The sequence below is a fragment of the Hoplias malabaricus genome, chromosome 1 (assembly GCF_029633855.1).
Source record: "Hoplias malabaricus isolate fHopMal1 chromosome 1, fHopMal1.hap1, whole genome shotgun sequence".
NCBI lineage: Eukaryota > Metazoa > Chordata > Actinopteri > Characiformes > Erythrinidae > Hoplias > Hoplias malabaricus.
In genome coordinates this window covers 63766571-63783385 of record NC_089800.1, presented here as the reverse complement: position 1 = coordinate 63783385, position 16815 = coordinate 63766571, and the positions used below count along the sequence as shown (strand labels likewise).

The 16815-nt window shown below is 37.7% G+C and overlaps 1 protein-coding gene across 4 annotated transcripts in view; it reads left to right on the top strand.

Moving 5' to 3' along the window:
• spata17 (spermatogenesis associated 17) overlaps positions 1–16815 on the top strand; it is a 52248-nt gene that overhangs the window by 15403 nt on the left and 20030 nt on the right. For 3 of the 4 annotated variants that reach the window (XM_066641393.1, XM_066641400.1, XM_066641384.1), the window contains exons 7-9: positions 2393–2569; positions 4412–4560; positions 11285–11420. In XM_066641393.1, coding sequence (XP_066497490.1) covers positions 2393–2569; positions 4412–4560; positions 11285–11420 — 462 coding nt within the window. Of the gene's footprint in view, positions 1–2392; positions 2570–4411; positions 4561–7482; positions 7771–11284; positions 11421–16815 lie in introns of those variants that run through there. The other variant, XM_066641408.1, reaches the window with a different exon arrangement.

Genomic DNA, 16815 nt, shown 5'->3' with positions numbered 1-16815 from the left:
TCTCTTTTTTCTCTTTCTCTTTCTCTAACTCTGTTCTATTCATCTTATATTGCTCTTTTTGCTCCTCCCTCTTTTTCTCTCCCTCTGTTCTCTACTCTTTCTTTCTCTCTCTCTCTCTCTCTCTCTCTCTCTCTTTCTCTCTCTCTCTCTGAAACTTCCTGTTCTCTGACCTTGTCTGGAGGAAATGGATGGCTCTCCCACGGTTCATCGTTAACAGAGAGAATTCTGCTGGACCAAAGTGGCTGCTGTGACATAGATGTAGTTTCTCGGTTCGAGGGTCAAGCTCATCGCTCTTCTCCGACTCTGAGGAGAGTTTGGAGTTTGGAGAATACCCCCCATCAGGATGTTCCACAAAAAACACATCATGAGATGAAAATAACAGCTTTAATGAAACCTCATTAGCAGGTTATAACACATTACACTCTGGGTTTTTTCTCCCTCCAGGAAAATTACTGTTACTGTGGTAAAAAAGGAGTGAAAGCAAGATGCCTCATAATTTTGTACTAAAACTCTATGAGATATTTATGAGCTGTTTATGCTCCTTATGTCCTGATCCCTGAGTTTGCTGTGGTTAGTGGGGCTTCTAGGAACATATAGCATCTATCAGGATAGGTACTGAAGTACTACCATATTCTTAATTTTTGAATTTTTGTTTTTTTTTAATTAATGTAGTTAGTTACTGGGCTGCCTTAAGGGCTCTGTTTTTTTGTAAAATGACTTTAGCACAGGCAGGTGTAGGCATGACATGAATGTTTGCTGTTTTAATGACCGCAGTAGTCTAATAAGGTGCAGAATGGTGCAATTACAGTTTAGACTGAATACATGATCACCAGGTGTGGTAGGGTGTGCCATCACAATTTCCAATCAGATTAACTGCTCACGTTGCCTTTAAAAGCCGAGCTCGAGCCAGCAGCACTGTGCAGTAAAAATGTCTGTCATGGCAGGTACTAGCTGTAAAAGCAACTGCAAAACATTATCGCATTTTTACACGGATCAATTTTATTAATAAACATAATGCACAATATTTGTTGCAGGCAGCTTTTTCTGATAAGAAATCACAGATGTGTTCTGTCTACTTAATATTAATAAACAATTTTTATTCATAAAAACATGCTTTTCTATTCACTTTTTTATGTTTTAGTGCCGAATTTTTATGAAATTTAGAGGGCCATTCTGTCCACCGATTCTTCTTCATGTTATTAAACATTAAATATACTAACACCTAATGACCTGAATGTATCAGAGATTCTGTACTGAACCTGTTTACATGGGAGACCCTCTCTATGAAAAATAATCTGGTTAATTCAGGAACTGCATTTAATCATTTTTATCGTATGAGTTTTACATTATGGAAAATAATAATAAGAAGAAATAATCACATTGTATGGCTGAATTATATCTAGTATTATGTTATATTGTATTGTATTATAATATATATTGCATTCATTATATATTTCCCCCTGGAAATTCCATCAATGGACTGAAGCAATGCTACACCTTCTTGTCAGAGTTCCCTTGTTCCAGAAAGAAACAGAGACTGTTTGAAGTTGGGAATGCTGGGAGTAAGAGATGTGACAGAAAAAGAGAGTGATAGATCTGTGTCCGCCGGAGGAGGTGATGAGTGTAATTGTTTCGCTGAGGTTCAGTGATTAAAAACAGGTTCATTTCTGCTGCATGCGTTTCTGCAGCGAATTTCACATGCATTTCCGAGAAGAGGAGGAGTTCAGAGATAGAGAGATGAGAAAAAAGAAAGAAAGATGAAAAGCCTGGAGAATGAAGAGAAAGATGTGAAAGATGCAGGTGGATGCCTCTGTCTCCAAGGCCACGGAGTGCTAATATTATGAAGTGTGCCGTTTTTGTATATTGGATACAATTATTTAGGGAAGGTTTTAAAAACAGTAATAGAAATAGTATCAGAATAAATAAAAAAGAACCTAAAATACATTTTAATATATTTTAGAACTATTTCATTACAATTCAATTTGATTGGGCAAGGTCAAAGTATGTGTTTTCTTCTGTGAAAATCTGGATTTCCAAAAGATTATGATAGAGAAAAGCTAGATAAGCTTTCATCTATTTCAGGATTAAAAAAAAATCAAGGAAACAAGGTCCAGTTTCGTGTGTGTGTGTGTGTATCCTTAGACTGTGAGAAGAACAGCTCAGCAATATGGGTCTGAAAGAAAGGGGAACTGTAGAGAAGCCTAAGAAAGGGAAATAGACACAAAAGTAGAAAAGCTTCTGGTGTTTCTCAAAACAGAGGACCGACCAGAAACTGAATGAAGAATTGTAAAGAATTGAAGTATTCTGGAGTAAAACCCCAGATTGTGTTAAACTTTCTTTGATATTTCGCTTAAATAAATGTATTTTTTTCCACATTTCATTTCTACACCAGTGTCCAGGAGTGTTCAACTCTCCATTCCGTCCAGAGCCTGATGAGATGGAGCTGAGGTTGAGGAAGGTTAAACCAGTTCGTATCATGTCTGCTCCCAAAGAAACAAGACATATGTTACAGTCCCCCAGATTCCTGAAGAGTGAAGACAAACTTCCTCCCATTCACAAGACCCCACAGGTAAAACGTCCTACTATTTACATATAAATTTAACACGTGTGAAAATTCTCTTGCAATATCAACAAAAAATGTATATTATTTCATTCATTCATTCATTCATTCATTGTCTGTGAGCACTTATCCAATTCAGCGTTGCAGTGGGTCCTGAGCCTACACGGAATCACTGTACACAAGGCATGAACACACCCTGGAGGGGGCGCCAGTCCTTCACAGGGTTAAACACACTCACACATACACACATTCAGTTATTTGTCTCTGTGTTGTCAGATTTAAGTTCACACTCTTTGTGTTGAGTGTTGGTGATCGCTGGCTTGTTAATTAAACAAATGTGAAATCGAGAACAGAGTGTAATGACACTTATCAAAGGAGATTCTGTGATAACAAGGATTAAAACTGAGATTTACAACTTCTGAAAACTCTCTGTGAAGAAGAATGACATCATTAAGCTGGTCCTCCCTCTATCCACACACCCCCTACACACACTCCCAACAGGATCCTTCCAAAGTATTTAGACAGAAAGATAAGCAGTGATAAGAACGCCTGTCAACTCTAGCTCCCTTTTATTTTCTGAGTTTCATCAAGAGGCTGAGAGAGATGGAACACACACTGAAACACAAACACACACTGATAAATACCCTCTCTTTAAACTAATCCCAGGCTGATCACACACATGCAAACACAAACACATATGCACACACTCTCCATCTGTGTTACTTACGCACTGTGAATTTATGGTCGCTGTTTCTCATTGGTCTGTGTTAATGTAAAATATAAACGAGCAGAAATGAGGCATGAGTCATTTCTTTTTATTAGAGCTCCACTTCTTTACCTCTGTTTAGAGTGAAGGATTATTGAAGCAAAATAAAGAGACCCCTTATATACAATGAGCAGTAGATGAAGATGCATTATTTATCTACGTTTTACTCTCTCTCTCTCTCTCTCTCTCTCTGATAATCATCGGGTAGTGATAGATTGATTATGTTGGTGTTTGGGCAAGCGAGGGGATTGGTCAGTGCTGGGTTCTGATCTGGACGATGATAAAGATCAAGGGCAGTGTTAACAGCAGCATGAATTAAAAACAGCAATGTCTGAAGGTCACATTAAGAAACAAAGCAACAACATCTGAGCACACACAAACACACACACATACACACACCCACTTCACAGTGAGGTAGTTTTGGTCAGCAGGGAATTGGACACAGTAAAATTGCTGACTGTCTGCTACTGAGTCCTTCACGTGTTTTTATACACAACAACTTATGCTATGTTTTGTAAAGTTACTGTTAGCTGCATCTATTGTGGGCACAGTCTTTATAATCACTATAGAAAATCACTTTAAAAAAATTAAATGTTCTGAAGCATCTCCACATATTTCCATGGTCACAATGCCCAATGCCAGTATTCTGCCACAGGTATATGAAGCCCACAATCACTGGGCTTTGTAGCAGTGGAACTGCATTCTCTGAAGTGTTGGAGTGCCGTCTGATGTTTTTGGTATGAGTTGTGGTGGTCAGTCAGCAATAATCAGGCAGTCGTAGGCAAAAACCAATTACCTTATCCCACACATTCTCCTTAACCATTTCCCATTTCTTGCTGTTCTTCCCATTTCTTCATTACCCATCTTCTTCTCTGTTCCTGCCATTTCTCCAGTTCACCTTTTTTCTCGATTTCCTCTTCCCCTATTCTCTCAATTTCTCTTTTTACCATGTTTCCCCTGTTACCTGTCTCCCCTGGTTCTGCCCATCTCTCCATTCCATGGCTCCCTCCATTTCTTGTTCCCACATTGATCCCATTTCTCCGTTCTCCCAATTCTCCCTTTTTCCCCATTCCCCTGTTAACCAGGGCCCGTTCCGGCCAGCCCTTGAGGTGCAGCAGCAGAAGCTCCGCCCCCTGGAGCCCACTCTTCGCTCTGACACATCCATCACCAACATGGAGCACGTACGGCAGCAAATACTGGACAGAGAGCGGGGGACTCACTTAATAGACCACCCGTAAGATACACACACACAAGCACAATAACTTATTTTCACTGTTCACCTTTCATTATTGCTTTATATGCTTTATTTATTCATATTTTCTAACTATGTGTACGGGGACATTTATTTGAGAATTTTCTGACAGCAGGAGATAAGTGGTTTCTGCATTTTTAGATTTTACTGAAACCTACAGGAATATTCTTAACTCACCCACAAAGCTACACCTCAATGACCTCAGTGTTTGTATGTCGTTCGTTTAATGAAATGTCAGCTGGAGTGCATGAACAGTTTTATTGGTCCTTGTTTGAATCAAACCTCCACTTTGCTCTATGTACAAATCATTGGGATAAATCATTTTACCAACCTGAAGTGGCTTCTCTTAATTTATTCAAATTAAACTGACATAAATTCTCTCATCAGTACAGTTTAATTTTCACATTTTGTAATTGAGAACATAACTAAAATGACTCAGTCCTCTTTGCCTTAGAGGCAAGAAAAATTCCACATTCTAATTTTTATTCTATCATTTTAATTTTTATCCTCTAAAACTTTAAACCAGATGGTGGCGTTGGGTCTAAACAAGTTATAACTTAAAACAAGTTAACAAGAAAAACACTTCTGATTAAAACACAGCAATTAACGTCCCTCCGCACTTGCAACTCATCCCCATCCAAACCCTATTAGAGCCTCTACAGAATATAATTATTACAGCGGATTATCATAATAACATTTTATAACAATATTACTTTAACAGCAGCATCTCACATTGAAAGGCTCTTCCATTTGTTTCAATTAGAGCTGCATGTGCAGAGTTTATTAACAAGGACGCCTCCTTTCTCTGCGCCAACTTTAAACAGAAAATTAACTAAACCATATTAACACTGGACGCTCAGAACCAGATACAAACCATAGGCTTTTACTGTGAAAATCGCATTAAACATGTAACGTCTCAGGGTTACTTTGCCTCTGACCAGCATCCGGCTCAGTGTTTTCTCAATCATTCCTCTAGAATCTTTCAAAGAGAAAACAGAAAGTTGCCTCTCCTTTTTACTGCACCATCAGCTTAGTTTCCACTCTGAATTTTCCTCTGAAGAGGATAATAATGGATGGATTAGATTGAAATTATCTCACTGAAAATATTCAATGCTTATAAGCCATCAAAGCCATTTTACTTTGATGTCTAAACTAAACTGGTTTGTTTGAGACTCCTAGATTAGCTTTTTTTTCTGTAATCACTTCTATACTTACATTATTATTAAAGTAATGTTACACACATCTGTTTACTCTTCTGTGCTGCCATGAATGTTAGTATGATTGGAAAATAAAATATGTTTAGTCAGTGTGGATTGCATAAAATACGATAATGTATTAATGTAAAATGTCAAATAATCATTTTACAAAACAAAATGACTATGAACATGATGAATGAAAAATATTATTTTGTCATTTTATATTATTAATATTACAATTTCGTTTTCCATAAAAACATTATTTAATTGACAAAGGTACAAAATAATTTTCCAATAATTGCCCCACTAACTATTTGAACTTATTTTTTTAATATATAATTTGTAACTGTAAATTTAAAATACCAAATATGATCTAGAATTTGATGCCTGAAACCCACCCAAACATTTAGGACAGGGCAAAATAAAGGTAAAATGTTTATAGAATATTGATGTTACACCATTCTGAAGTATTCAACTATAAGCTTAATAAGCGTATAAGGTTAATATAAAAGGTCTCAAAGGAGCATCCCAAAAATGCTCATTATTTGTATGTAGAGATGAATCACACCTCACCAATTTGTGACAAACTTTGTGGGGAAAAATGATCAAAAAGTTCAAAAAGGAGATTTCCCAATGCAAAATAACAAAGAATGTAGGTCTTTTACCTTCTACCTTACATAATGAGGAATCTAAGTCCATGTAAGGAAAGGGCAGAAACCACTGTTGAATGTGTATGATATAATTGCATGAGAAACCATAATGCTGTTGTGATAAATATAGCCACATGGGGCTGGGGCTAGTTCAGAAAAACAGACTCTTAAGACAGTTCAATGATGCATCAAAAAGTACAACATTAAATTCTATTATGCAACAAGAAAGACATGCACCAAATGTATGGTGAACCACAGCTGAGTTCACTGGGCCCAGGCTCATTCCAGATGGTCTAAAAGATCTTGCTTTGGAAAACAAATGGGAGTAGAGTTCTCTGTGCCAAAGATGGCTGGTACCATCCAGACTGTTATCAATAAAAGGTGCAAAAGCCAAAATGTGTCATTGTATTATAATGCATCAGTGGCCAGAGCATGGGGCATATATGGAGGTAACACTGTAGTAAAGGCATATATTGAGATATTAGAAAGTCATATGCTGACATCAGGCCGGCTTATTTTCCTGCAAAGTCCACTGTTATTTCAGCCAGACAATGACTGTTTTCTTTGTGCATGTGCTCCAAAAGTGTGGCTTAATAACACAGAATGAGCATGCTTCACTGGCCAGCTTGCTCTGAAATTATATTAAATATGTATTTTTATGTCTAGAATGTTATGAAAAGATGTGCAACAAAGAATGTGCAACAATTTGTCTTTAATTCCCAAATCATAGATTCAGTTAAAATAATGGTGATGTAACACTAAATAGTGTTAAACTTATTTATATTTCCAAAAGAACAATAAAACTAGTCAGGGAAAAACAGTGGATTTTTATTGATATTATTTATTTATTTATTTATTTTTTGTATTTTTGTCAGTTAAATAATTCTTTATATTACTGCATTTTGCAATAAACCCAACTTCTCTGGAAATTGTTTACAAATAAAATGATAATCATAATAATAAATTAATTCATAAACACTTAATATTTCACTCTATATATTCTCGCAGTATTTTCTCTCTCTCTCTCTCTCTCTCTCTCTCTCTCTTGCTGTGTTTAGACTGGTCAGTGGTCCGCTCTGCTGATGTTCCCCAGTGAGGAGTCAGACTCTGTTTAATGGCTCTGAATGAATAAAAAGTGTTCTATTAAAATGCCATTCAGACGCAATGAGAGCAGAGAGTGAAGCAGCCGGAGAGAAGTGCATTCTGGGACGTTGGGGCCACATTAATTTCTGCTCCGCCATGTCGTCCCTCGCCAACATTAGCTCAGCATGTGCTGTAATCTGTCTTTCAGGAGCCTTGTCTCCCAGGGCCCAAAGCGCACGTGTGTGTGTGTGTGTGTGTGTGTGTGTGTGTGTGTGTGTGTGTGTGTGTGTGTGTGAGAGAGAGAGAGAGAGAGAGAGAGAGAGATTGAATCATTATTTAAAGGGCCAGCTCCGTTTTGATTTTAAATTTTTTTCTATTTCCTTATTAGTTGAACTGTTGAGTGTTATTAATTTATTATTTGTTCATACTTTTCCAGTAAACAGTGGCCTCATTTCTACAGGTGTTTTAGGTAGGATAGAAATAACTTTTTTGCACTCTTTTGCCTTAAATGAATCATTAAATAATTTTCTTGTGCCGTATCTTGCACTTAATTAAAAAATGGCATAAAAAAACAGGCTTTTACATAAGTTTCCTGAAAGCTTAAATTTTACAAGGAGCTACCAGGATTTTTTTTTCTTTTTTTCCTCTGCTCAGAGACGATGCTGATGTTGACAGGTTCCCTGTTTCTAAAAGCTGGGTATGAAATGTCTGATGGCAGATGGAGCTGTTATTAGAACCCTCTCCACATCAATGTTTTTATTGCTTTAAAACGAACACATCCCCCACATGCACTGTGTTCATATTATCATAAACACGCCCAGACAAAAGGAGCAGTGGGAATAAACAGTACTTTTATTGCAACAAAGCACTGGCATGAAGTGTCAATGTTGTTGTTTGTTTGTTTGTTTTTTGACAATCCGGTGCTGAAGCCCAGAGGACGGTTTAATCCTCAAGGCCAAGAGTCCTGCTGCAATTTACTAAACCAACCTCGCTGTAATTAACATCTGGCATTCCTCCTAAATTACAGCCATTTGCATTGAACAAGTGCCCAACAAACACACAGACGAAGCTGGCGATTAAGAAGCCGTTAGTATTTGGATTGGAGTGTGTGTGTGTGGTTTCAGGGGAGAGATGAACAGACGCTGGTGGTGTTTAAGTGTTTTATCCACTGCATGTGAGAAAGTGGTTGACATTAGCTGCGAGATACTGCTCCACTAAAGACCAGAGGACAACTCAACAAAATCTTTGTAACTCCTGCTGCTGTTTAATGGACCATGTCCACAGTAGGAAATCTGATCCCTGATGTTCAGTCATGCTCTTTACAATTAAAAAGTGTTTTCTTTTTTCTTCTTTTTTGAATTTTGTTTCTTTTTAAAGCCATTCTTAAAAAACAGGAAAGATTTTTACAGAGCCAAAATAATCATCCTTATTTCACATTAATCCCACTCTTTGTTATACCATCAAAAAAACTACAACAAAAATTATTTTTACAACATTTATATAGCATCAAACAACTCATTCCATTGTAAATATACAGTGGAGTTGAGTCACACACTGCTCTGTTGCGCTGTTCTCAAGGCCTTGTTTTTAGTCTCTGGATGCCTTATAGTCCTACCCTGTTTGTCACTTTCACTGTTTGAGACCGTCACTGCCCACATAGCTTTCTCTAAGCAAGATGGAGGATTCCACTACCAAATATTCAGGACATCACTACTATACACATGTTTCTCCACTGAGAAAAAAGCATTTTCTTCCATAAAAACACTAACGCAGAGTGAGACAAAACAAGAATCAACTCTGGACTGACTTTTCTGATTTGGAGAACACTACCTCCTGCTGATAGGAGCAGGACTTTGAACTCACTGTTATTCTCCTAGAAGCGCTCTCTAGGGTCAGTGACTCCACTCCCTGCTGATGTGGGGTGATGGCTCACTATGAAATACTGCTTTTACTTCTCTAACTCCCTTCATTAGGTAAATTCCTGCTTCACTAACTGTGGGGCGTCTGGGGGACAGGAAGAGCGGATTATCATGTTCCACCTCAAATGATGCTGCAGTTACACGTTGTGTAACGCATGAGCTGAAAATCTTATTCTACAGTTCCTTATTCAGATTACCAATTCCAACTTAAAATCTTCTTAAAACCAAACTTCTAAAGTTACTGTTTCTTTTTAATTTAGGGTGTTTACACAGCACTTTATTTACATTTCTCAGTGTTATATTTCTTTATAAGTATTAAAACACTATATTCCTCAGCACCATTTAAGGTGGAGCATGAAATTCAAATGAGATGCTAATTACTGCAACGGCTGACTACTGCCGCTTCTGCTCGCCATGGCTCACTCAGTTACTTTTTTTCCATGCTCCAGACCTGTAAGAGCCTGTTTTTTTTTTTTAAACTCACCTGGCAGAGGGAGAAGTCTGTTTTTATTGCCTATGTGCCTCTGAGGAGAGCTCACATGTGCCGGTGAACTGTGCATGCTCTCTCATGCCTTCACTGTACTGCTTTCACACTGAGAGAGTTACTGCAATCTGTGCCCAAAGAGTGAGCACATTAACCGCTCCTGGGTGATGGAAAAGCACCAAGTAAATATGATTTTGTTTTTAATTATAATGTTCCATGTCTGTTTTTTTGAAGTACTGGAATGGATAATATGAATTTGTTGTGAATGTAAGCTCAACTGTCACGAGTCAGTATGACTTTTTCAGCTTAAAGTGCATCACTCCATATACTTATACTGTACATTAAACCCAAATATTTTCAAGTGAAACAAAATGAGCAGATGGAAGGAGCACTTTGGATGCTGGTGGCTGCTAGTTAGTCTAGTTAAAAAGGCCAATGTGATGAGATAACCTACAGCTAAATGTAAATATCCTTTTTGCACACGTAAATGTGAAACTCACAAGCACAGCAAGAAGAATTAATTGCATATGCATTGATTATAATCTCACTCTCAAGCTATCTTTTTTACATTTTCAAATTGTTTTCACCTTCTCGATAAGTTTCTCTCAGATGCCAAGCTCTTTTTCCTCTGCCTCTTTTAGAGGGCCACATACCTTCTAACTGTGATGCTAACTGTTTTGATACTAATTTGTACAGTTTGCAGTTTCTCTGGTGGTATTTGGTTGTATTATATGATGCTGGGGTAGTTCCACCCCTCAGTACGCTGGCTTTACAAAGTTACATGTAACCGTTCTGCTGTTTGGCATTTCCAGACTGAAAAATCTCCACAAAATTGAGATATTTCTGTAGCCAACAGCTAATGTTTGCTCACGCAGCCACAGACTGAAGCTGCTGGTGGTTCAGGGTAAGCTGTGGTACTGGAATACAGATCAGTGATGTGTTTCATGTTAGCATGACGGAGAGTTTATGGTCCAGCACCGGCTGTGAATATGGATCGGTAAGTGGATCAGCGGTGTTTGCCCGATATCCAATACGTTAATTACATCAATATGGGGCCAATACCAATATTGTATCGCATCGGTCCCATCTCTAGGGTCGGGCCCTTTCTCTCAGTAAATGCTATTGTATGATTTCTCCAATTAATTCTTTCTCAAAATGGCGGCATCTCTACACGTCTTGGGTAAAGCAAGTATAAGTACATTACTTGTTAAATTAATGTTGTTGTTTTCTTTTAAAGGGAACACTGAAAATCATATATTGCTCAGAAGATTTAAAAAAAAGGAAAGGGCTGTTTTTTGGCTGTGTGAATATATGAAAATTCCTGTTTAAATGCTGACTTTGTTTTTTTTTTCAAACAAACTCTTGTTTGTACAGTTTTGTTCTGCACTCAAAGTCTCATCAGAACCAAAAATACAAGCCCCTGCTTCACACCACATCTCCATATCAGCTCATGGCATACGGAACACGGCATTTCAGAGAGGAGGATAGGAGTCGACTCCAGGGGAAACAGGTAAATATACAATATACCAATTATCAAATACAGCACACTACAAATATTTCAGGAAAAACCTGTCCACTCAGGAGAAATCTCCTCAACTGCAATGCCAGTGTTGAATGTTACAAGCTTTTCCCATTCATTTTTCAAACCTGTGACCTGTCTACTCATTCTTTATATCATTTTGCAAAGCAGGTCTGGAGTCAGAGATGTTATAAAGGCAGAGGAGACAGGTCACTGGTTGAAAAATGAATGGGGAAAGCTTGTAACATGTATACGTTTCATATATGTCCAACACGGCATGACTCAGCAGCTAAAAAAAGGACCCGTTTCAAACCTGTGTCACAAATTTGTCAAATGTGACAGCAATTTAATAAAAACCCACAAGGAAATGAGGGGAAGAAGAAGAATCCCCCCAGGCTGAAGTCCTGGCATTAGGTAATTGAGTGTGTCTTTGCTGAAGGCCGTTCATGGATGAGAGTTTTTTATTGGCTCTTACCAGCAGAGTCCAGGGAAATTGTCCGGAATCGCCTTCTCCTGGGATTAAATAAACAGGGGCCCTCCAGCACATACCATACACTTACAAACATTGTTAAAATCATTCAAAACATTTGACGTTACCCATTTTGATCTACATAGAGGGATGTCAGTTTTATATAAATATAAATTGTTATAATAAATATAAATTAGCTTTTTTGCATCTTTACGTAGAGAGATTTTTAACCACTGATTACAGAATACACAGAATGAGGTATTCCCGCCTTGTATCCACACTTTTATATACTTTGTAAAAATCCTGTTTTTAAATATTATTACTAGAGTAACATTACCAGGAGTTGGAAATAATCTCTCAATTAAATCTTTTTAAATACAGAGACTCATTAATCTGCTTCATGTTTGATTTTGGTTTAAACACTGCCTCTGTAGGGAGCAAGGGAGCACACTAAGGGATTAGGGCAAAGCCACAGACTCTCAGTTTTGATACAGGTCTGTGTAGAGGAGTGTGAGACTCATCTTGCTGGAGTGTGTGTGTGTGCTTGTGTTTGTGTGTGTGAGTGACAGTAATGAAGGCTCAGCATAACGAGTGTGTATGTGATTTGCATAATTGATGCAGCTGACGATGTCACATTGAGGATTATCACTGATCCATACACACAGGGAAGACCACCCACCTGAAACCCCACGGACAGACAGACACACACACACACCTATGATGATACAAGCATCAGATATGATATAAGGTGTTCTTTTTTTGGGACATTAACAAATTACCTTTCTCCAGACTTCAGAAATTGTGGAATGGTCTTGTATTTTAATATTTTCATGTAACTGAACATTCTCCTGTATATTTGACTCATTTTACATTGCTGATAAAATGTACTGTAAATGTTGTGCAAACAGTATCAGTACTGTACAGGAACAAATGTTGCACACAAAACAATTAGCAAACAAATATGACAAGAGATGAAAAGTGCCGAAGCAACAAATGCTGGAGAGATGTCGAGATGTGAACCCATTTGAGGCTACAGCAGGGTACACTTACACTAAATATTGTGTTAAGGGCATGACATATACAAATTTTGCTTTTTGGAGTTTTACATTAAACTAAAAAAGAAAATAATAATTATAATCATAAAAATAATGCTAACACATAAATGTCATCTGCTTTAAAAAATGTGCTGTGGAAACATTTAGTTGTTATAGCTACACACACCTGATTCTAATTAATCTTCTTATCGCTTTTTCCAATTTTCACTTCATCCCCTCATGTCTTCAGCCTCTCATCCCGTTATACGCTCATCCAGTCATCCCTTCTTCCATTCATTTCTCTATACCCTAATCCCTTCCAACTTTCTTCCCCTCCTCCTTACTTCTCATCATTCCTGCTTCCTTTTATTGCTTTTTCACATTGACTCACAGGAAGGTAATGATGGATTTGGTGATTTTCAGGAGCATTTGTGATTAAATTAAACTCATTTTTTCTTTTTTTTTTCTTCTTCTACTTTTCTGCTTCTCCATTCCTCTCCTCCACTCCTCCTTCAGATCTGTTATTTCCTGGGATTAACATCTTAACCCCAACATCGTGCTCAATGATTTATCTCAATTTTGAAAAAGTAAAAGAAATGAAGTAGAGCTGTGTCACTAATGAACAGTCCTGATATTTATTTCTGATTTCTCTCGCGCTTCTCTCTTTCTCTCTCTCTTATGACTGTGGCTGATGGTGTTGCTGAGTAGAGATAAGGGTTTTTAATTTGGTAATTGTTTTAATGGGGTATCTGTGAAAGTTGTACCTTTTAGTTTTCTGTGATGTTGGATGGCTACAATGACAAAGGTTGGTGCTGATGCTGAGTGAAGTTTCAGCTGCTGGATGTGCCAATGTAATTGTGGCAATATTAGGACGCTCTTGGTTGAGGCCGGATGCTTGGCCTTTGGCCGGGGCCTGTGTTTTGATGTTTGCGTTATCACCGTGGAAGTGGAGGCTAATTATGGCGCGTGATGAAGTGAGGCAGCGTCCGAGCCTTGCCTCAAACGCCTTGCCTTCGCCTCCAATTACACTTTCATCAATCAGGCTTTTAAACTGATATCTCTCTCTTGCCGTGGAACCTCGTCCCCCCCTCATGCTGCTGTTTTAATGCTGCTTCAGTAATTGCTTTTTCAAACCGCACCCCCCCCCCTTCCTTCTCTACCCCTCTTCTCTACGCAGAAACACAGCAATGTCTTTCTTTCCTTTTTTTTAAAGATTGTGCTGGAAGGCCTGGGAATATTTAGAATATTTATCCTCTGCTGCTGCTTTGTTAATCATCGTGGGGTTAATGCATCAAAACCATGAGAGTGATGAACGAGCCGCATTTAAACCTGAATGATATTCATTACCAGCAATAAATAAGTAAAATAAAAAGTAGGACATCCCGTTCACATGCACACACACAAACTCACACACACATACACACAAAAGCAGGATTACATTAGTGACCAGGAGACTGGGTGATTCACTAAACCTAAAAAACTCTTTCATTTGCCATGTTATAAAAAATTCTCTTACTTCTTTCACATTTTAGCAGTGAACGCCACACTTTCCAGTATATCCTTTTTTTATCTGTCTGCCCTCAAATAGCATCAGATAAACAGAAGGTGAAATATGGATTAAAGCTGTGTTTAATTAATGTTAATGTCTTTTGAATTAAGACAAATATATTTGGACATAATGGATTTATTTATACATCAGTTTGTGTTGTTGTTTTGTCAGAAAATGTGACTCTGAAGTTTTACATATCACAATGGTTTCATTTTATATTTTGCCTTATGAAGGCACTTTTTTTGGCCTTCACATTATCCTACAAAACTTTTCGTAATACTTAAGCCAACAGAAATGGTCTACAATGACACTAGGGATCTTTTTCTTCTTATAGTTTTGATGCTAAAAGATTTTGCCTTGACATTTCAGTTATTGATCATAAGCCACAGTTCCAGTTTCTGCAGCTTCAGGTTAGAACTGGTAATCCCAGGTCACTGGTCAATTTTCTAGAATTTTGAACTGTAGGCTGATATAAATAAAATATTTTAATCACAGAGATCTTAAAGACAGTGCCATTTGGTCCAAGAATTCTTTTAATCTGGGAACAGAAAACATGGCAGTTTCTTTATTTATTTTTACACAGATATTATATTACACTATCTCCGAGGAGTCTAAAGCTAACTTTCTTTCTTAAAAAAAAAAAAACTAAATCTGATGTGTCCAATGTAAATATAGAAATCAAAGATAAGCTACATGGGATGCTTCTCTGCTTTAAGTGTATGTCAGAAAGAGCTGAGATTCTCTTTAATGTTTCTGCTTCACTGCTTCTACAACACAATGCCATCTTTCAGCTTCTCTTCACTTTCTCCTCATTGGAACGGATATCTGCCTCAAAAAGAACTCCTGACAGCCCTCACACTCTAGAACACGCAAATCTGCATCCTATTACTCACGACCAACACACACGCCCAAGATGCAGATTTAGTCTGAAGGCTCCATTCACAGCAACAACAAAACACAAGAAACCTGGATAAAAAACAAAAACACTGCCTCCATCTCCCCAAAAAAATGAACAAAAACAAAAATATATTACACACACACACACACACACATTCACTGTCCTCACATTACAAACCTCAGTTCCAAAAGAAAAAAGTAAAATGCCAGTGTGAAACTTAAATAAAAACAGTGATCTTATAGATCCACTTGGATAAAAGGAAATTTTTACTGTATAAACTAAATATCCTAGGATACTAAATAAAAACCTCATTCTGCGGCACGGTGGTGCAGCAGGTAGTGTCGCAGTCACACAGCTCCAGGGACCTGGAGGTTGTGGGTTTGATTCCCGCTCTGGGTGACTGTCTGTGAAGAGTTGGTGTGTTCTCCCCGTATCAGCGTGGGTTTCCTCCCACAGTCCAAAAACACACGTTGGTAGGTGGATTGGTGACTCAAAAGTGTCCGTAGGTGTGAGTGAATGTGTGTGTGCCTGTGTTGCCCTGTGAATGACTGGCACCTCCTCCAGGGTGTATTCCCACCTTGCGCCCAATGATTCCAGGTAGGCTCTGGACCCACCGCGACCCTGAATTGGATAAGCGCTTACAGATAATGAATGAATGAATGAATGAATGAAAACTCATTCTGAAATCAGTACATACAATATTAAATAAAAAGTCTCTAAAGACAGTTTGAACAGGTGATATAATGGTGTGAATAAAAGCAACTTCCAGGAAGAGCCTAGTTTGGGCATCATGAAATAGTGGACCTCTGGATCATTAATGGCTCTTTTTAACAACATTGTACCTGCACATTTTGGCTCTACTTACTTTTTTTTTTAGAACTTAAATTTTATTAGATTTTTATTAATAGCAGAGCAAATCTCAGATCTATACAAAAAGGGTAGTTAATAAGCTTGAGAAAATTGTACAGACACTCAATAAAGTAAAAAACTTAGCATTGTATTTTACAACAGATTCTGTATGATTATCACAATATAAGCAAGATAGAAAAATCTAGTTTAAATGGCACTATTGTGGTATCCAACATTACAACAACATAGAGATGAAAGAAAAGGAGGTCAGCTCAAATTTATTAATAGGGCCATTACATGAAGTTCTCTATTGGTGTAGGGTTTAGCACTCCCATTCCTTGTGTGTAGTCAAGAGCGCAGCTGTAAATATCTGAAGAAATCATTTTTTTGGAGTCGAAAATGTCTGCGTAGCTGTTCAAACGTCATAAGGTTGTTTGTGTCAATTAACTGATGAATAAACACAAGCCCCTGATCAGTTCATTTTGCAAAACCTTTATCTAATATATTAGGAGTGAATGATTTAATATGTCTGATACTTGTTCAAATTTAAAGTACTTTTGGCATCTTAAATGCAACTCTAACTTTGT